The 22,960-nt window shown below is 42.2% G+C and overlaps 1 protein-coding gene across 1 annotated transcript in view; it reads left to right on the top strand.

Moving 5' to 3' along the window:
• The first annotated feature begins 2,900 nt into the window (after positions 1-2,900).
• The window catches only part of LOC147432461 (uncharacterized), a 77,945-nt gene continuing 57,885 nt past the window's right edge, over positions 2,901-22,960 (top strand). The window contains exon 1 of the mRNA XM_086492406.1: positions 2,901-3,569. Within this exon, the coding sequence (XP_086348532.1) occupies positions 3,486-3,569 (84 nt within the window). The 5' untranslated portion in view covers positions 2,901-3,485. The remainder of the gene's footprint in view (positions 3,570-22,960) is intronic.

Here is a 22,960-nt window from a genome sequence, read left to right on the forward strand (position 1 = left end):
AAAAACAAAAAGTGAAGGATTTACTCACATATTGAATAAGCATCCCCCCCCCCCCCCTTGCCCCCCCCAAAAAAATATAGTTCATATCACTTACAAGAGAGGCATTTTAAGTCTATTTTCACAGAAAGTTACAAGTAGTTTTTTGGCCTGTGGAAGGTCATAGGGTTCATTGTGCAAGGTTGTTGCAACACCGAAGCCGTTGGATTCTTTGGATGGATGAGTGTAACATGGCAAGGGTCTTTGTAAAATAACTTTGGTGTCCCTTTAATTGTTTCCTTACACCTTCTTTGAGAGACAAGTGTCCCAAAGGGATTCAAAAGTCTTGTGAATAAAAAGCTAAAACTTTGGAATAGAAAGCTATTCTCCAAGGCAACATTTATTTTGTCTGCATGCTTGAAAATGACTTTAGAGATCAAAACATTAAACAAAATATTGATAGGAGTTTGATTTTATGATACAGTCTTCGAGAAAATCTTTTTGTCTAAGCGGCAAGTTTCCTCCTTATACCAATACAAACTGGAAATACTAGTAGAAAGTTTCTAATTTGTAAAATATTCGAATTATTTTTTATTATATTTAATCGGGTTTTTCTTTCTTTACCATCCTTTGCAACCGGCTAATCTCGATTTTCAATCGGCTTAAGCTTAAGCTCAGACACACCTTTCTTAAACACTGAGGTATTGATAAACAATTCTCTCATTTGAAGATTTCAAAAAATTCACTTCATTAAATTGTTTCATTATTTTCTATGCTTATTTGAAAGGATTAAAATATTCTTTTGTTTTGATTTTTAATGTGTCTTTTTATTTTACTTTCTTTTTGTTTTATTTTGTTTCAAAATACTGATGTGCAATGTGCACCATTTACCTTATTACTCGGGCCCCTTCATAATATATAAGCCATTTGCGAGTAGCGATTACTGACTAGAAGAAAATAAAAAATGATCTAATTGAGACTTACCTTAAATATTATTTAAATTTTATAATATTAAATGGATCTTTTTATTTCACCTTTCATTTTGCATTCTCACATGGTTTCACTTCTCTTGCATTCTATTCTTTTAGAATGCTAAAGGGAAGCTTCACCTTACATAATTCTAGTAAATTCTATACATACATACATATATACACATATGCATACATACATAAATATATACAAAAACACACACACACACATATATATATATATATATATAATTTATTTATGTACTTATGTTTATTAAACCTATCTATTTTTATGAAGGCATTAAAAAAGAAGTCTTTAAATAACAAAACATTAGGTAGGGCATTTATAGCATAATCCGTCATTGAAGACAATGGTGGGGGTCAAATCGACCAGTAAGCCGTTTTGGAACCGCTAGTTTGTAATTGTGTGTGTATATGGACAATACAATTCTATATTAAAACAATACAACTGCAACACTGATTAAGATCTACTTTCGATAAATATTTCGTCCCCCCTTACCTTCAACAAGCCATTGTAAGTCCTCACCAGTGTTCGGCAAAAATCATTTTCACAAACATACAAACATACAGAAATTTTACAATACTAGCCAATAATTTTGCAAAATTACACTATATTCCATGTATTTTAAGCGGAATTTTCTCCTTCTTGCTCTCCCCTCAACCGGCTACTTTGATTTTGCAACCGGCTCAAGGCTAAGCTGAGGCACACTTTTCTCGAACAGTGGTCCTCACCTTGTTTTTCTTGGCAAATCTCACAATATGTGAGAAGGTATATGAAAATGAGAGAACCCATTACATCAGCATTATGTTCAATCCTAGGCATGGCCACTACATTCCATTGAAGACTAACAGTCAACCCTCAAAATGTTGTGGACCTGACGCTACTAGTTTCGTAAAAGGTTCTATATTTTCCAATCCCAAGAAAGAGGGATAGTTTATTCAAGTCCACAAAATGTGTAAAGGGTTTTTTTACTAGGCTTTGATTGCACGTGATGTAGAGGATTTTATAAGGTGCACCCTTCGAGAGCATGCCCTTAGAGCCTGAGCGCTTGAAGCTGTGCTAGATCATGCTCAGTTTGCAAATCATCCCAAAGGCGTTGGTTAAACTACCTGAAGAGAGGGATTGGAAGAGGATGAACTCCACGGACAGGACGATTGCTCGTTCTCACCCATATGATGACCAAAAGACCGATAAAATGAGGGAATGCATCCAAAAAGTTTCGCCTTTGGGTACTTGATTGGCTATGATGGTAATTTTATCTCTCTAAATTATCGGTTGGTAATCCGTTGCATGGCAGGCAGGATAACACACAACACGAGCAAGTTCTTATATAATATTAGGGTTTATGATGAATATAATGTAAGAGCTGAGTTGCGTCCAGGTTTAACGGGGCTAAGTAGCCAAGGAATCTCCCAAAAATAACCATTGCGCTATCCTCTCATAGCCCTCTAATTGCTCCACTCTTCCCTTGGTTTTCTGCAAGATTACGCTATTTTTCAACTAAGCAGCAATGTAGCGTGGATCTTGGGGCTGAAAACAATCACTTTAGAGGCTTTTAACAACTATCTCACACCGACTTCTTTTCTCCCATGGAGTACATGCGACCACCTTGTTCTCTCTCCCGGTTGCCCCTAGCACGACTCGTCTCGAGTCATAGCAATGATGAGAATCCAACCTCACAATGTGCTGGAGGTTGGAAGTCAATGTCATGGAGGCATAGAAGGGAAATTTATAGTGACCATATCATGTTTATTATTGTCTAATGGCATGGGGGGAGTAGGGGGACACTTGGCAGGAGGAAGACAAAGGTGATCTTTCAACTGGATCGTACACAATGTATAGAATTTAAATAATTTAAGTCGCTTGTACAGTCGGCCTATCTACTCAGAAACCACTGTGTTACACTGTAGCTCAAAAAAAAAACAGGTGTGCTGCGTTGTGGTCCATATGTCGTGTTTGGATTGGACTTGGATTCGTCACTCACATTTCACAGCTCTCTGTCTGGCCACTGCACCGTGCACGGGACTCTGGAGCAGTGGCTACTGGCCTTGTGAGAGTTGAATCGCTGATCCATCTCTCTCTCTCTCTCTCTCTCATATACACACGGGTACTCGCAAGTACACAGTACGAGCTGCTGCAACCTGCAAAATTGCACCTCCTCTCTCTCTCACAAGTTACAACATACCCACGCTGCACATAACCATCTCTCTCTCTCTCTCTCTCTCTCACACACACACGCACAACGCACCCACGCTGCACATACCCATCCCTCTCTCTCTCTCTCTCTCTCTCTCTCTCACACACACACACACACACACACACGCACGCACAACGTACCCATACTCTCTCTCTCTCTCTCTCCAACATACATACACTGCAGACCATCAATCTTTGGTTCTCGGATCTCTGAGTCTTGCTCGTTGCTAGCCAATTCAACATCTAATTCTGAGGCCATCGATCTCAAGGAATGTCGGAGCAGGAGGGGCGCGCATGCACATGAGAGAGAGCGAGAGACAGAGATGCAGACGCAGCACAGTCGTCGCGACAGCAGCGGGCGCACCTTCGATCTCAACGCCATCGCTTCTGGCTCCAACGGGGCCCACGTAACTTCACTTTCCTACCATCTTAGCTTTTCTATTCATTTATTATCATGTTATTATTAATTGATCACTCTCTCGCTTCTTATTATTGTTCGTTTTTCTGTCTCCTTATTTGGGGAATTAGGGGATCGTGCTTCCATTTCTCCTAAAACAATCTCAAATTGTGTGTGACGAGAGAGAGAGAGAGAGAGAGAGAGAGAGAGAGTCAAGTGTTGAGCCTTGCTTAACCATAGGTTGGCCGAGAGGGGGAGGGTTTAAGTCGAGCCAAGCCTTGATTAACCATAGTTTGGAGGTTGGTTAAGAGCCCTTTGTGGCCTCTTGATAGCAGAAATCTTTGTTTTCATCCCGATCTGAGTGAATGTTGGACACTAAATTTTTGATGGATGACCCGACATATTATCAAATTGTGTTACCAAACATCTTTCTCAAGCCACTTCGTTGTGGGGGTCTTTTGTTTTGAAAATCTCCGTTGTGAAATAAGCGATGCGATGCACAAAAAATGCCTCTTCATCTAGGAATTTTTGGGACTGGATCAATTTTGGGTGGTACACAAGGTTTTAATTATGCACGCACACACACACACATACATACATATATATATATATATATATATATAAAATTTATTTATTTATAGGGGTGTGTGTGTAGAGAGAGAGAGAGAGAGAGAGAGAGAGAGAGAGAGAGAGAGAGAGAGAATCCTCCCCACTTGCACCTTTTGCCTCCACAACACTATTTGTACCCACCCCTATTTTGCTCACTAGGTTTTCAACGTGTTCAGGGCTCTCCCACACTGCATACTTGTTGCCATTGCCTCCAGTCGCAAACCCTGCTAATGACCATATTGTAAGCAGCCTTGAGTGAGTGCCCCGTCTCCCTTTTCTTTTCTCTTGCTCCATACAATACTTGCTCTTTTTCCTCAAAGATGCCCAAGCTAAAGATTGACTAGCCGCATATCCATTTGTGTGCATCCTTGTATGGTAGCATAATGGAGCCCAAGAGTTTAGTTGTTGGTCTTCAGACACTCTTTGTTTGATTTATGATTCCTTGGAGGCTTGTTGCTTAGGGTTGTTAAGCGGTTGGTTATAGGTTGTCTACTAGGCAGCTGAACGAATATTCTAAGATTTGGTTGGGAAGTCTCATATAAAGATTGTGGATCTCTCTCCAATGCGAAGAGGTCATTTTTAAAGCTCGTTTGGAGACATCGGACTAGATAGACGAGTTTCTAGCGAAGAGCCCTCTGGACTAGCACATATATTTCTATATTTATAGATGGAGATAGGACATGGATCTGTATGGTATAGGTGACAATCTTACAATTTTAGTAAGGTTATCCGGTCTCCTTCTAGAGTTTTTGCCACATCTTTCAAAGTGTGGGAGGACTTTTGGTGTGCCTTTAGGTGACGAAAAGGCTTTGTCCAACACTCACCATTACAATTATCCTGCATCTCTCTCTCTCTCTCTCTCTCTCTCTCTCTCTCTCTCTCTCTCTCTCTCTCTCTCTCTCTCTCTCGTGAAGGATTCTTCTCACTTTATATCTCTCGTGTCCCGACTATCCACGGAGGCACCAATTCTCTAATAAGGCTTCCTAGTCATTATTTCTACTTGCAGTAGACTAGGTTGTATGGAGGCTTTATGTACACATAGGTTTGTGCATGAGCAAAGATAGCAGACAAAGGGGCAAGAGAGACTAGAGGCTCCATTAAAGTCTTGTGATGTAGGTACTTCTAAAAGGATCAAAACTAGTAGAAAATAAAAGACCAGAGGTAAAGCAAAGAAGATCTAGAGAACCAAGGCAGTCAAAGGTGCCTCATCACACATTATTGTAGGCTTATGGATTCTATAACTTATAATTTCCTCTTGTTCATAAGGTCCCCTTGCAACATCAGTATCTTCTATATCTCCTACATGACTTGATGGTGACTCCCCTGGTTTTGGCATCTCTAATAGAGATGAGATCCCGATATGTTTTCACATCCTAGGATATCTTTGATAGAGATGAGATTTTGATATGTTTTTATATCCTAAGGTATCTTTGATAGAGGTGAGATATCCTTGATATGAGGAACATTTTTCAATGCTTGTATGTGAACTAATTGTATATGTTAGGAGAGTTGAGTCTCACTTGACATTACTCCCCCCTTGGAGAAGCGTTTTTGTCCTCGAAAACAAGATTAGTCATGAGATCTTCTCAAGAACACTAATGTTTTCCATAGTAGCACCCCTCATGGGCACAATTGCCATTTGATCGATACATAATTTAGTAGGAGGTTCAATGAACCCAAGAAAAACCTCTTGAATTTACACATTGTTGTCTCTTTGCAACCGTTTATGTATATCCAAAATAGTGTGTAGACTCATTTTATAGCTCACTTGAGTTACTTTCAATGAGTTGTCACAGCTAACAAGTGTCTAAATAATATCCAAGTCTCAGACTTTTTGAACGTGCTGGAACATGTCAGAATACCTCTTCTCAACTTTCCATCAAAGTGACATGCTGGCATAACTCATTAGCATAGATTAAGTCCTTGACTTGTTATCATTTGTCATCAGTAGGCAACCCCACCATAATTGGTGATAAAGGGTGACAACCTGACCTAAACATGAAGGGACTAAGCCTAGTCTCAACATGCTTTGCATCATGGTAAGGAGATAGCCTTTTCAATTTGCTAATGTTCTCTCTTAGCATATCCCCTAGCACAAGATTAACAATTGTAAACTCCCTATATGTCTCTAGATGACTAGAAGTACTGATATCGAGTTGTTTCTCCCCAACCATTTATAGACAATCCTCCAAAAATGACTGGCAAATGTGGGTTACAATGAGTCCCAATATTTTCGAGTAATTTGGTTAACTTGAGAGAATATTGAACTGAATAAACTTTACAAAGTTTAGTCAACTTACCTACAAGCACCCATATCAAGCCATGACATCGTATGGTGATTGGTAGACCATGTTTTATCATCACTTTCAAGGTATTTGAGTGATTGAAGATATTTAGAGAGAGAGAGAGAGAGAGAGAGAGAGAGAGAGAGGATATTCTGGTTTGAAATGTTGTAAGAAGAATCCCAGAAGGCTTAATTGGTCTTTTGAAGAGTTTTGAATGGAAGAATCTGCATTCATTAGGAAGAGAATGGGGTCTATGAGGATGCTTTCATTGCCTTCTGGCAAATGCCAAAAGGATTCCTTATTTAAAAGAACCGAGTGTCCTTTTTTCTATTGGGAGAGGAGAAGCTACCTATTTTGAAGAGCCATTTTGTCTTTTGGAAAGTCTATGTGAAGAGGGTTCAAATGGGTCTATTGAATGCTATTGGAATTAAGGGGTATGGTCCAAGATTTTTAATCCAAGAGTAGCTTTTAGATCTTCTCTAAGATCAAGGGCTCTTGTGAAAGGTGCTCTCCTTGCAACGGTTGAATCTTGACCCTTGCATCTTGCCAAGATCAAGGGATCTCATGTAGAAGCTTCCCTCCACATGTCCCAATATGCTCGCAACTCTTCATGACCAAAACACATTCATCATGGGATTGTCTTTTTCATCCCTACCTTTCAAGGCAATCATTGTTGTTTTCCCTCCACATGTCCCAATATGCTCGCAACTCTTCACGACCAAAACACATTCATCATGGGATTGTCTTTTTCATCCCTACCTTTCAAGGCAATCATTGTTGTTTTCCCTGCACTTTTTGGATATTGCATAGCTTCACATTTATTTTACTTAAATATACTTTCATGACCTTAATTTCAAATGAATCTTAAACAGGGAGAGTACATTCCCAAGTATTTTTAAGTGAAAAATCGATCAAAGCAAGTCTTGACTAGAAGAAATCCATGGATGTCTCTAATTTTTCATGAGGGAAAATTTGGATTTTCAAAGGGCCCATAAGTATAAACATTCTTTCTCGGGTATGGTAAATTATCAGCAAATCAACTCAAAATTTGAAGGACCTTTTTGAATTAGAATGTACTCTTTGAGATCTTTCTCTTTAAGATCCTAAAATAAGAAAATTTCTTGTCTTGATGTGATTGAGGCTTATAGGTGAAATCTTGTTGCAAATCACCATTTTAGTTGAGAAGCCATAACTTGTACGAATCAAATTCAAATTTGTGGATTTAAAACCTACTTCCTAAGATCTTCCAATGATATGTCATCTCTTGGGGTTTTGATCAAGCTTTCATGGACTTCATTGGGTTGCCCACTAAAAGACAAGAGAGAGAACGATTAACATTCTTACAAGATAGCTTTGAGAGTCCAATTTTTTTCCTGTAAACACTAATCCTATATATCTCTCAGAGGAAAAGATGTGAGGGGAAAAAGGGAAATTAGTGCCTTCTATGGTTTTTTTATAGTAAAGACTTGTTTTTGAATGTTTTTTTGCTTCAATATTTGGATAGTGTGATTGCACTCTTTAAGCATTACAAAAGAAACCATTTTAAATGAGGGCTCAAAGCTCATCTTTAAATAGACTACATGGAGGCTTGCATGACATTAGGAAAGTAGAGGGGGGCAACGACCATTGCTTTGATAAGTGGAGGTGGAAAAGATAGGCCATGTTGGTTTTCCAAGAAGATTTGGTTGTTGCTCTATCATTGGGGAGTGTGGGAGCATGTAGTGGTGTGTGGGGGGCCTATGCTCGAGAGCCTTTGATTTGGGCAAGATTTAGGTGCTGAAATGAACACTTTGAGGGGGGAGCGGAGAGCCTTTTTACAATAGCCTCTAGCCTCTGATGCATAATTACTAGGAACGGGAAACCGAAACGGGAACGCGGAACGGGAACGCCGAACAAAATGCCATTCCCTGTTACGTTTGAAACACGGAACGGGGATTCGAAACGGGAACTTGGAACGGGGAACGGGGAACGGAGACCTGAAAACGGCCATTCCCTGTTACTATGCTCTGATGCCTTTTTCACAACAACCTTTCAAGATGTAAGGGTTTGGATGCTTTCTTCTTTTGGATTGAGTAATGACAACCTTCCCTTTGCACATTTTTTAACCTTTGTTATTAGCTTGCGGCAAAATCAAAGGATTTTTAAGAATCCTAAGAGTTCCTCCTATGGGGGGAAGTTTGGCCATCAATGCTACTTGCTTGACTCGTCTTGCTGGTTTCGTGCGATGAAATCTTGCAAGGTGGTTGGTATGTGGTAGGTTCCCTCCGCTTGTTGGCAATGATTGATGTAGAAGCGGGGTTCGGCCCTTATGCTAACTTGATCTTGGACATGGCGCATGGATTGCCATAAAAGCCTGTTGCTTGCACTCTATTGGTTTCCCAATGATAGCTTGAATCTGACTCCATTCAAGTCGTGTGTGGTTGTAGGAGTCTTCTTGTATGGTGATGGAGCTTTGGGCTCTCCCCTTATTGTGCCAGCATGCTCTTTTTTTTGCTTGTAGTTAGGCTTTTTTTTTTTGCTAGGGTGGCTCCCTTGTCAACCAGGTATTGTGATATTTGAGATTTGTATTGGGTATGGGCTCCCTATAAAGCTCTGAACTGAGTGGTAATTTATGCTTCGTTGGATTGATTGGGCTTCACGGGACTTGGAGTGCATAAGATTTTTATGTAATTGTTTGGTTGTTTAATATATCCTTAGCTCACATTTGTGAGCATTAAAAAAAGGAGAATCCTTAAGAGTTCCTGTTGAAATCTTATGAAATTCAATATATTAACCGATGTTTAAGAGGAGTGAATTTTCTTTTGTTTTGTGTAAGGTGTAATTAGCATCTATATCGCTTATATAATATAGGGTTGAACTTTATTTTTAAGTAGAGAGAGAGAGAGAGAGAGAGAGAGAGAGAGAGAGAGAGAGAGAGAGAGAGAGAGAGCTCTTACTATCTCTTCCCACCCACAATTGGAGAAAGGCATGCCCTTTTTTAAACTTGCTCAAAAAATCTGTGTATCAATACTATCAATAAACAAAGGGCTCAATTTGGAATTTTAGACCGATATCTAAGATACTTAGCAAAACTTATTTAGATTTATATTCAGAATTTCAATTAGGTCATGTCTCTCTCAAGTCTCGTGGGACAAGTGGGTGCACGCGCGCGCGCACACACACACACACACACACAATTTTTTGTAAGCACTACCAAGCTACTGACTCTCTCAAACTTGACTTAACACTATTCCGATGAAATCAACTTGTTATTGTCTAAGATATCGGACAACATGCATGTGATGATTGAACATGTTCGATAGTAGAGATTTTGGACTGGGAGGGATCGCATACTAAAGTTGTTCATCTTATGCGAGAGCTCACTTAGCCATTGGTAGTGATTGTCCTAATTTATTTGCCTTTATTCTGAAGTTGGGCCGGGAAAATCCATGAGAGAGATACATAAGAGCCTCATGATTGTAACTTTTGTATTCCAACAGACAATTTGTATGTATGTGCATTGTTTGCAAGTGGTCCATTCATAGAGAGTGAACTTGTTGTGCTAGATTTTGTGTCCTTGCTCCCATTTTCACAGCACGAGAGTGAGAATAGGAGAGCTAGTGTATCATGATCGTTTTTTACATATATAGTGGTGAGATGGCAACCTTCTCACCTACTTTTACCCTTCCCTCGTATACTTGTATTCACTTCGAATATTACCCAAGTGTGGTAGATTGATTATGCCAATTCCCCCTTGAATAACATGTCTAGAGTTCAACACTCATTGGTGGATAGAGGTCTCTTGGGGTTGTCCCTACAACGCTAAAAACTTCTCCTTCTCCTCTTCTTCTTCTAGTGTTATAAGGTCACGATGTGCCTCTCTTAGTATTGGAGGGTCACTAATATTTGGATTTACACTACATAAAAAGAAATCCACTAGCTTAAATTGTGTGATGTGTGACACCTCCTCCATTAGCACAAGACACACTTGCAACTCTAAGATGCATAGCGTCCAAAAAAATTTCCCAACATGGAAATAATTTATACTCAAAATTGGTTATAATTCCCAATGTGGGAATAAAAATGCAAATCTATCAAACGAAAAATGCAAATCTATCAAACAAATCTATCAAACGAAAAGCATTTATTTGAGACAATCTTAAGTCTGTTGGCCTTGCTCCTCTTGATCATAACTTGCAATGGATGCATTCCACTATATGTCACGAGAAGGGGCCTTCCCTATGACACTTTGTGCCACCTCACTTGACATAGTACATGCCCACAAGAGCATTATTTGACATTGTGCAATGCTCATTAAGCAACCGTTGCCTCAAATCTTATTGGAAGTTTGCAATTTGCTTTTAGGAAGGACACATAGGCCACTTCATCGCAAGGGATACCCCATGTTGCCTAGTAATACATTAAGAAGCTTATTGACCTTACCCCTCTTAAACTTAACCTGCCACCCGTAAGGCAACATTTGGAGAGGGAAGCTTTTGTACATTATTTTCGATTTGACAAGAGCACTGCACTTTGCGTATATGTCCTAATTAGGTTATTGCTTCCCCTTGTTGATTGCCCAAGCCACACCAAACGTTTTCATGATGCTTGCATAGGTCACGACATTTGGAATGATGCTTGTAAATTGCATTTTTTGAAAACATGCAAAAACCTGTTTGCTTTGCTTTTTTCAAGGTGATCTTGTAATTAGTACACTCCAACATATGACATTGCAAGACAAGAGCTTCTCATCATCTTTGAGGAACCTCTGCATTGAGATCTCATCATGGATTGGCTTGCCCTTGTCAATGGCCCACCTTGCGTACATGCTTTCAAGATGCACACATAGGCCTTTGCATCTTTGGAGATGTTGCTGCTGCAATTGTTTTGTCCTCTCATTGTGTCAATGTCTTTGGTCTTCTTTCGCATGCCAACTGCTACACATTCATTCAGCGTTAAATTACCCCATCACATATATCTAGCTCTAATGATTGTTCAAATTATTGAAGTCCCCAAGCTAACATCGACGCATATCTGGCAAGCATCCATGAAATGCAGAAGCCAAATTTTACTGTGGAAAAGAAGATAATTTCTAGATCATTTCTACTACCTTTGCTAGTTGCCCCGCACGTCCAAGAGGGATCTTGTCAAGGATTAAGTTACTTTTATTAATGCTTCCTTTGTGCACATGCTTTCATGATACATAAGTAGGTCACAACACTTAGGGAGATAAATTCATGCCGCATTTGTTCGAGGCTTTCTAGAGCATGTTGCCATGTTGGCCTTGCCTCCACTATACCTTCCACAGGCATGAGTTCATAGGATCTATGGTGGGATGAATGAGCACCGTAGATTTTGAGAAAAGTAATCTTGAGTACTAACCACATCACCTGTGCACATCTTCATGAAATGTACCTGTGATTACTTGGGTACCAATATTACTTTTACTAGTACTATTGGCGGCCTTCGACCGCCTCTCTCGAGAGTCTTTCTCTCTCTCTCTCTCTCTCTCTCTCTCTCTCTCTCAGCGGCCAGACTGCAGGGCACACACCACGGAGCTCGCCGGTTGAAGCAAACGATGCCACGTGTATGGGGGAGGGCCCCGAAATCCCTCCCCCTTTTATAATTGTATAGTATAGATGACAAAACCTATGATGTCTGAGCCTTAGACGGATATGGGCCCTTGACCCCATCTCCCCATGCCCCTGTGAATTCTATCTAAGATTTCGCATAAGTTTGCAATTAACGCATTTGACGAGATGACGACACCAGAAAGAAAGAAGCTTCTCTAAGATCACACTCGATGCTTAAGGTAGAGCACCACATTTTGCCCATTCTCGGAGGTGCATCCATTAAACCGTTTTCTCTGAGAGAAGGTAGGAAGTCTCTTCAGTTATTTAAGGAAATTAGATGTATTCTTGGCGATCTGTGTCTTCTTCACCTCTTTGCTTATCTAAAATTCCATATGACAATTTGTCCAAAATATCCTTGAAATTTGTGGAAATTCCCCTCAAATTTCAGAAATTTCCAATGCACCCCTGAATTTTACCAAAAGATCCCAAAATGCTCTTCAATTTCTCCAAAATTCCCTTGTTTTAATTGCAAAATATCCTATTGGTTAAGGCCACGGCTTGACGAGCGTTTATCAAAGAGTGGCCTGTGGAGAAGAAAGACGGCTTGACCAGGATGATTCCATGCTGTGGTAATTGTATGTTGGTATCATGCAGCTGACGTTTGCTTGAGACGCCCCGTCCTCCACACCCTCCCAGTGTTTCTTGTGGGAAGATATCTGCAAGAAGCGAGAGAGAGAGGAGTCATTGGTAGCTTGCTGAGCACCAGCGTCGCATGGATGTGCGCTTGCTAAATATCATGCCTTGGGGCAAGCACACCATGTCGGCTTTTCTGTGTGACAACATACTAGCTGTCCTTTCATGAAGAGAAGGTTTTGCTGGTAAAGTGATGCGGCTGCACTGACTTGCAAGTTGGCGCCATCGGCTATCCCGACCCCATCATTTACAAATGTAGAGCTCTTGTCGTACAAGGTTTGGAGATTTTCAGAGCTACTATATTTCCATTTGTGTCCATGTGAGCCTCTGTTGGGGGAGAGAATTCTGATCAAGAAACTCTTGTGAATGGCTATACATTGGATTTTGTTCATTCTTGGTGCTTTCTAGGCTTATTGTATTTTTCAGCTGCTTTGGATTGCAGGATTAAGCAAACTCAACATTCTTGATAGCTTTTCCCGTTTTAGCAATACGATCTAAGCGCTTTCCCCCAAGGCCTCATCTCTGTGCGCTTCACCATGTAATAAGAAACATCAGCAGTGAATCATGATTTACATTCCTTGCAAGATACGTTCTCATGTTCTATACTTCGGATTTCTAGTAATAGTTCAATAAAATGTTTTTTCCTTAACTTTCTATGCTCTTCTCGTGAATTGTGATTCAAATTTCCACTCCTTGAGCTCATGTATAGTGGGTATTTCTTCTTTTGGCTGGGTATGGAAATAGCAAGAGCATATTCTCTCTCTCTCTCTCTCTCACACACACACACACACACACACACACACACACACACACACACTTTTTTGTAAATCAATTTGATTTATCTATATGTGGGAAACCTCAAAGAGAGGAAAACCCACCAAAAAGATTTACAAGGAAAGGAACACAACAGTGTTCGGCTTGTACAAAATATCTAAAAGCATTCATAAGAAAGCTGATGTATCTCTGCCGTGATATCACCAACTTCCAAAGCAAACTGCAAAGACTGCCGAAGGGAAATCTTGAAGAAAGGTAGGGGATCTGTATGAATGCGATGGAACATATAGCCATTACGCTGTCGCCACAGGCTCCAGTACGCCCAAAACCTAACCTGACCCACATAAAGAAGGCTGCAAAGAACTGCAACGCCGGCGAGAAGATACCAAAAACCCAAAAGCGCTTATGGAAGACCGTCGTGGGAAAACGTAGCCGCATACACGCAGATATCCGACGAAGAAAGTCTCGAGTGACACAGCAATCCCACAAGAGGTGACAAACATCCTCCTCGGCAGTTAAGCAACGTACACATGATGAAGGACGGATACGTCGCATCCTAAGAAAGGTACCCACTAGGAGCACACCAAGTAAACACTGCCAAAGAAACAAACGCTCTTTCAACGGCAAATGACTTTCCCATATTGCAGATATAATCCTTCGCCACCAAATATCTGATTTATGCATGTGCCAAATAGCGTTGCAATGATCAACAATCCATGGACGAGGCAGAAGAAGAGCATATGCCTGGCCGGCAGAAATATCTTGAAATGGCATTTCCCCAAGCTTCCAGTCAGACATGCGATCACCATCAGCCAAAGGTGAAACGGGCAAGAAACCTGTCAACATTTGCTGTAATTCTCTCCAAAACTGGCGATAGTGCATGCCCAATCCAAAGCGGCGAGCGGCAAATGGAAATTCGAAAGTGAAACCAGCTGCATCCACCACATTCTCAACCACTCGAATGCCACGGTAGGAGAGGAAATACGCCTGGCGAGGCGAGCGGTCAACCAAAGTAAGAGAAAAAGCCCAACTCCAATGAAGGCTCTCCGCACGAAGTGAGTTTCCTTCCCTCAGAGCATTCCATGAGAGATGAATCGTAACCTGTTTCCATGCAGAAAGCAAGGTGGAAGAAAGTGGCATCCAGGAATATGACCATCCATCTTACCAAATACTGCCTCCCACATGGATGATTGCCAGTGACCAAATGAGGAAGTGGTTAACCACATGCTGACTCAAGTGTGCAAACATAAGAGTCCAAGGCTGAGATTGTTGCACAAGTGTAGGCAAAAGCATAGCCTTCCTAGCAATGACATGCCTACGTAGGTCCAAAATATTCAAACCACCAAAGCGCTTTGGTGTACAAAGTTTTGCCATGGATATCAAGCGCAAACCTTTTTTGTGAGCACGCGTTCGCCACAAATGAGACAAAATGGCCGACATGAGAGAGTCAAGACAATGACGGGGCCAATGCAACAATGGCAAAAAGAAGTGAACATATGCCACGAGGATACTCTGAACAATTCACAGGCGAACATGTAGCGGCCATGTAGAAAGCTTCCAGTAATGCAATTTAACATTCAAGCGATTCATAACCCAATCCACTTTCTGCGTGTGAGTAACATTCCATCCAATTGGATAACCCAAATGCCTAGTGATTACATTTGGAAGAACAATCTCTCCTGGCCACAACAGAGCATTCCAATCACAAGAACGAAGCGGCAGAAGCTTTGATTTACGGAAATTGACTTTAAGACCAACCGCAATCGCAAACAATTCCAAAGCGTTCATAATCTCTTGAACATCGTTTTGCTGATTGCGGGGCATAAATAGTGGGTCATCTGCATAAGCCTGCCAAATAAAAGTATGACCCGATGGTAGCTTCAAACCATGAAGACGATGTGCAGAGGTCAAATGATCAAGATACATCAACAAAGGATGAGAGGCAATTGCATACAGCAAAGCACTAATAGGGAAACCTTACCGAACCGAACAACCAAGCGGCCACGATTCAGTCAATTCCCCATCCAGGACTCCCGAGGACGTACTACAATCATATAAGAAATAGACCACATTGGCCAACTTAGGACCAAATTCTAAACATCTCATTGTGGCAGTAATGAAGTCCCAGTGCACAGTGTCGAAGGCCTTTTCAATATCAACTTGCATGACCAGCACATCTTGTTGCGTATACTTAGCATACTTCATGCCAATCATAAGATTGGCCAAATTGTCCATGATTTGACGACGAGGAATGAAACCATACTAAGCCTGATGAAGTCCTGTAAACAAATAGTCCTTGATGCGGTGGACCAACATTTTAGCCAAAATCTTGTATATCACCGGCATCAAAGTTATGGGCCGTCAATGAGAAAACTGCTCGCAAAGCGCTTGCTTGGCCAACAACTTAAGTAAGCCCTCTTTCCATGAAATTGGTAGATCCCGTTTTTCCCATGCCACATTTATCATGAAGATCAGGGGTTGTTTAAGAGCATCCCAAAACGAGAGGAAAAATTCCACAGTAAGTCTGTCCCAACCAGGAGATCTCCACTGGCCCAATGCAAGCAAGGTAGCATGCAATTCGGAGACAGAGAAAGGATCCTCAAGGCATTGTGCCTCCTTCGAAGACAGGATCGGACGAACATAAGAAAGCAACAATTCACGCGCTCGACAAGCTGCCGAAGAAGGCTGAGATGGAGCAACAAACACCTTACGGTAATGTGAAACAATAACCTCAGCAAGTTCCCGCTTCGAAGAAGTCCAAGCACCCAAGGGAAGCATAACCTGTTTAATCGACTGGAAGACTCTTGAATGATGCAAATGCTTAAAAATTTCTTTGAAGCACAACCTTTATCCATAAATGCTTGTTGACGTGCACGCGTCTGCCACTTAGCAAGCTTCCTCTTGTCATTTTGCTGAATACACACTTTAGCTTCACATAACTCCGTCATTTTAGAGTCAGACAGTGGGCGGAAATCAGTCAACTGTTGTAAGCGTTGACTAACCTGTTCGCATCAACGACATTCTCCCGAATACGCTGCATATGCTGCCTACCATAGTCAGAGATCACACTTTGTACTCTCATGACAAAACGATACCAAGCAGCATCCAAATCAATATGCATTTGAGCCAACAGCGGAGGAATAATATCGGCAATCATGTGACGAAAAGCTTCATGAGCAAGATAGGCATTATTAACATGCAACAAACGTTTCCTGTGAAGAGGCCGATCACAAAGAGACTGTCCAAAACACGACGACAACAAAAGAGGATAATGATCCGATAGCTGCAGAGCATAATCTATCCACATGTCACATACAAATTCTTCATACTGTTGCCCATTAAGCAAATACCAACGATCCAATCGTGCTCTATAAGAGGAATGAGCAACATGCTGAAAGGTAAAACCAGATGTAGCAGGATGCAAAGAACGCCATATATCAATCATTTGAGCAGAGACAACAAGAAGATCCCAGTTGTGCTTCTCCGCAAGCAACATATGCGAATTTCCTGTGGTGCTGTCAAGCAAATCAGGAGTATTATTGAAATCTCCACACAGAAATGCATTCGAGGTCCATGGGTGAGACGAGATTTCTCGCCATAAAGCAGCTCTTTGCCCTGAGGCCGTATATGCATATGTACCTCCAAATTCATGAACTCGACCATTCAACAAACACTGTACAACCATCCACCGACCATGCGGATCATTGTACAACAGAACAGGCTGAAGCTCATGTCGAACTAGCATCAACACACCAGCAAAATCTTGCGAGCCAGCATACGCAATTCAATATCCGGCAAAATAGGAACATTGACCAGCAAACTCGTGCTGATTATGCTCTTGCAATACAACTATGTCTGCCCTACATGTATGTACATAGTGCCATGTCAGACGCCATTTGTCAAGGTTGCATAACCCATGCACATTGTATGAGATGCATTTAATATGACTTTGCATTGAAAACATATGTACAAAAAGCAACAAGAATCAAAATCAAATGGAGGTGCCCATAGACACGTCTCCATCCACTGCATCCGTACAAGGACCCATCCTCTGAGTCAGGGTAGGAAACGTGTCCACAGTGTTCACATGCGATGTGGAAGCCTCACCAAGGAGTACATCTTTGTAAGAGTGCATCGCTTTATCCCATGCATCAATCAGCGTGCGATTGTCATTACATGGAAGTTGCTTAAACGATGCATTCTTGTTAGCATTAACAGAAGGAACGTAATTACGAGAAGAAAGTGGCGTGCGAATCTTCAGTGCTTTTTTCAGCAACACCCATGTATTGACATCAGCAGATCCAACATTTTTGCCTTTAGTAGCAGTCCCATTCCCAATATCAGTAACTTGCTGTACCTTGCCTTTCCCTTTTTCCCCATTCGAAGCCACTTTAGTAGTAAAAACTCCACTTTGCTTGGCTTCACTTGTGGGTTTCCCAGTAGGGATAGAGGTGGACAAAGGAACAACAGAGGGAGGGGGTTGCAAGACCGGCTCTGGACATTCGGATTGCATATGACCAAATTTGCCGCATCGAAAACATGAATTCGCAAATTTTCCCCATTTAAGTTTAAAGGGACGCTTGCCTACCCATGGATCACCTAAGTCAACCATAATACCATCATGGGTAATCTTGTCTGTGTCCCATAGAATGCAAACCTGTTTGGTATTCGCATCCAATTTTGGAGGACAGATAACCTTTCCAAGCTGCGCAGCCAACAACGGTAGCAGCCCTGTGTTGTTTCGCCAGCGAGGGTGTGTGTGTGTGTTGGGGTACGTACTGCTGCCCCTGCGTGTCTGCTCCTGCGAGTTTCTACCCAGCGCGCCCTCTTGCTCCACGCTGCTGAGGACTGCAGTTTTGCTCAGCGCGTTTGTCAGAGATAGTGCGGCAGGTTTTGTACGCCAGTTGTGGCCAGCGTGATTCTGTCTGCTCTCGCTGTGCAGGACTGATAGGGCAGTTGCACAAAGGTTCGATTCTGAGTAAAGCTTCAAATCTTTGGCAGAATTCAGAAGATGTATATTGCTGTGGGTTTTGGTTGCTTTTTTCTGTGAAATATGTATAGAGCTGTGGTTCGTTTGTTATTTGCAAGGTTTTTCCACAGCAGATTGCAAATTTTCTCGCCAGTCGGTTTCGTTTGAGAAAGGGGTTTCTTTTAATTTATGTTCGACTCACTCTGCGTCTTTAAGCGTCGGAAAGCGATGGAACCCACGTCGGAGGCAGCCTCTGAGATCAAGGCATGCTTGTACGAGGACTTTGAGGAGGCTCGACAGGCATGGAATGGTCAGGTGCCTGCTCTTGAGGTGTGCATTCCGGTACAAGACCTCATGGACCCAGTTGCGCAGTACGCTATGAATGCAGTTATTCTGTTTTTCCCCGGGAAAATGCCTACTGCGCAAGATGTCGGCCAATGGCTCGATTTTCTCCTTAAGCAACAAGCTGTCCGTGGAGTCTACTTTGGGGCGCGTGGATTTTATGAAGTTTTGCTCATAGATATGGAAGCTCGAAATCTTTTGCTTGAGATGTCTCCCCTCTCACACACACACACACACACACACACACACACACACACACACACACATACTTCTTTTTGTACATCAGTCTGCGGTGATATCACCAACTTCCAAGGCGAACCGTAAAGATTGCCTAAGAGAGAGCTTGAAGAACGGGAATGGATCTGCATGAATGCGATGGAACATAAAAGCATTACGCTGACGCCATAGGGTCCAGTAAGCCTAGTATCTAACCCCACATAAAGAAGCCCGCGAAACGTTGCAACGACGGTGAGAAAATGCCAAATTCCCAAAACCTTTTGTGGTAGACCACCCCTGGAAAACGAAGCCGCATACAGGCCCATACACGGCGAAGGAAATCTCTAGTAGTGTAACAATTCCAGAAGTGGCAAACATTCTCTTTCGCAGTTGAGCATTAGAAACAAGAAGAAGGGCAGATATGACGTGCCCTAAGAAAAGTGCCGACCGGGAGCACTCCAAGCAAACAGCGCCAAAGAAACAGTCGCTCCATCGAAGGCAAGTGGCTTTGCCACGGAGGAGAGAGAAGCTTCATCCACCAGATATCAGATTTGTACATGTACCAAAGGGCATTACAATGATCAACAAGCCATGGTCGCGGTAGAAGAAGAGCATAAACTCGATTAGACGTTTCCCAAAGATTCCAATCAGACATGCGATTACCCTCAGACAAAGGTGTAATGGGCACAAAATCAAGCAACATGTGCTGAAGCTCTTTTCAAAACTGACAGTAATGCATACCCAATCCAAAATAGCGAGCGGCAAAAGGAAACTCAAAATGTATCCAGCCATCTTGACCACATCCTCAACCACACGAATGCCACGACGAGAGAAAGTAAGCTTGGCGAGGCAAGCGGTTGACCAAAGTAAGAGAGAATGCCCGACTCCAGTGAAGACTCTCGAAACGAAGCGAATCACCTTCTTGCCGAGCATTCCATGATAGATGAACCGTAACCTCTTTCCAAGCAGATACCAAAGTGGAAGCAAGAGGACATCCAGGAATGTGCCCTTCCATCTTGCCAAATACCACCATGACTAAATGAGGAAGTAACAACATGTAGACATAGGTATGCAAACAAAAGAGTCCAAGGCTGATTTTATTGCGCAAGTGTAGGCAACAACATAGCTTTCCTAGCAAGAACATGCCTGCGCAAATCCAAGATATTAAGACCTCCAAGATGTTTAGGAGTGTGTCACAAGACAGGCACCACGTGCCACTAGAAAAGAACAGACTGAACAGATTTTTAACACTTCAATAACTGATCTGAAAGAGAGAGACGACACGCAACACGGAGTGGTGGAATTCCACCCCAGAGAGTATTGGCCCCAAACCTTGCCCCCCTTTCGGTATTTCTTTATATTGCAGCAACACAGTACAAGCCGGTACTCCAGACTCTGCTCCTTCTCCAGGAAGCATGCCAGAGAATGAGCCCTAACCTCATATTTAAAGGCCCTTTGTCACAAGACGGGCACCACGTGCCACCAATAGAAAAGAACAGACTGAACAGACTTTTAGCACTTCAATAACAACTGAACTGAAAGAGAGACGACATGCGACACGGAGTGGCGGAATTCCACCCCAGAGAGTATTGGCCCCAAACCTTGACGCTCCTTTCAGTATTTCTTTATATTGCATCACACAGTACAAGCCGGTACTCCAGACTCTGCACCTTCTCCTGGAAGCATGCCAGAGAATGAGTCCTAACCTTATATTTAAAGGCCCTTGGCCTAAAAAGCAATTACAGTGAAAGGCCTTCAAAACTCAAAAGCATCTAGTCCAAAAGCAATGCTCAAAAGCTGCTAGCGTAAATCACGGAAATCCGCATAGCTGTCACGTCATCAGTGAGCGCAAAACGTGGAAATCTGTACAGCCTGCACATCATCATGTCAGCGCAATTTTCGGAAATTTGCCACGTCATCAGTTTTTGGCATGTGTCCGGATCCTGCTTCATTTTCTTCCTTTATGTCACTTGGGGCCCCATCGGACGGGGTCCCCATAAGTTGGTAGGACTTCTTCTTCTGTTACTTGTTCTTCTTAGGGTTTAGGCCCCTCGGCCGACATCTGTAAGTCGGCTCCATTCTTTAGGCTTTGACACGTCAGCAGTTTGTTACATCTCCCCTTCTTGAAAGAGAGTAATCGTCCGCGATTACAACATATCTGCAAAACAACTCAAGTTAGCTCAAAAAATTTCTGAGGGACATTCCGAGGGACAATCGGTTTGCTCTTTTTATTAAGGAGTTAGCTTCTCCTTTCTGCTCTTTTGATCAAGGAGTTAGCTTCTCCTTTCGGTTGTTTTGATCAAGGAGTTAGCTTCTCCTTTCGTCCAGATCGGAACTCTTGATATTCTGGCGTAGTAAAATTAGCCATCACACCTAGACCGTACTGATCTTCCACGGGTATCTTGATGCATTAAAAAATTACATACCCAGGCAATCTCATCCAATTAGGAATATTCAGTAATTGGCACATCACAATGCAACCCAAATGCTCACATATGCATGTTACAAGACATAGAAACATAAAGCAGCCGATGAACACTCCTCCCACATAACCTAACAAGGTCGGGCCGGGAGATATTCAACGACTCTGTCATCACTCCTCCCGCATAACCTAAAAAGGTCTGGGCCGGGAGATATAGAGGCCTTTTACAACCAAACGCCCCCCAGACCGCAGCCTGCGTCGTTTGGATGTGCTGAGAGTAACCACTGCTCAGACTTCTTAATACTCCTCCCGCATAACCATCCAGGTCCGAGCCGGGAGTCACAACAACAATTATATTACAAGCATACAACCAAACGCTCCCCAGACATCCCGACTGCATCGTTCAGAGGTTCAAACAATAGCAAAACAACATTTCTCACTACTCCACCCGGGAGTAAAATCACCAATCATTGAAACCAGTATTGAAACCAGAGTCCAAACATCTCAAATCGGCACCAAAACAAGTTCAAAACAGATACTTTCCATTTCAAACAAATTTCAAGTAAATTTTCAAACATTACTTTCTATTTATAAAGAAAAACAAATAGAGAGAGTTCATTCGAGGTTTTGGTCGGACAACCGACATCACGGTGATGGTTCGATTCCGAACCTGGAGAGTCGCATCATTCTTGTCGTGCCAAGGCATGCATGCCCAAGAGAACGTCGCAATTGCCCAACTTCATGATGTGGAAATCAACTTTTCCATGATAATCTTGAATAGTCACTGGAAGAGCATCAATGAGCGGTACTACTTTCTGAGTTTGCTCCGTGGCTAGCTCAGCTTCAATTTCTCCACCCTCTGCATCATAATCAAAGTGCATCTGCTTTAAAAATTATGGATGGAAGAAGTTCTCTGTAGCTCGAGATCAAAGAAAATAAGGGCTTTGAAGCCATTGACTTCGCCATATGCTCGACACAATTCATTTATACTCTCAAGGCGTATGCCATAAATATCAGAAACTAGTCCAATAGCGGGTCTAGCTCTCTTAGCAGGAGGTGGCGTTGGGGTTTTGTCGACCGTTGGTGCTGGCGTCGGCTCCTCTGGTCTATCAGTGCGTTTGGGACAATTAGAATGATTATGCCCCGTTTGAAAGCATCCAAAGCATCGGCCTTCTTGTAGTAAGGTGTCTTGTTGTTGAGGCGTCAAACGAGGCCTTTGCGGTTGATTTTCACGAGACTCTCGAGAATTTGTTCGTTGTTGCTGAGAGCTGTGGTTAGCGGCCGGAGATTCTTCTGTGGTAAACTCTAGCTTTCCCTTCATTAGTTTGTAGCCGACCGCGGCATGGTCCATAAGTTCTTGCATGGTAGAGACTTGCTTGGATGTTGCTGAGACGATGTGTCCCAAAAAGTGTATCTCCGCTAAGAAAAATTCTCTTCTTGGCATTGATTACTAACTTGTTATCTCGCAATGCCTAAAAGACCAGTAGCAAATGGTGTCTATGTTCTGCCTCATCCTTGGAGAAGACTATAATGTCATAA

This window comes from Adiantum capillus-veneris, chromosome 20 (genome assembly GCF_014529385.1).
Source record: "Adiantum capillus-veneris isolate H3 chromosome 20, ASM1452938v2, whole genome shotgun sequence".
NCBI lineage: Eukaryota > Viridiplantae > Streptophyta > Polypodiopsida > Polypodiales > Pteridaceae > Adiantum > Adiantum capillus-veneris.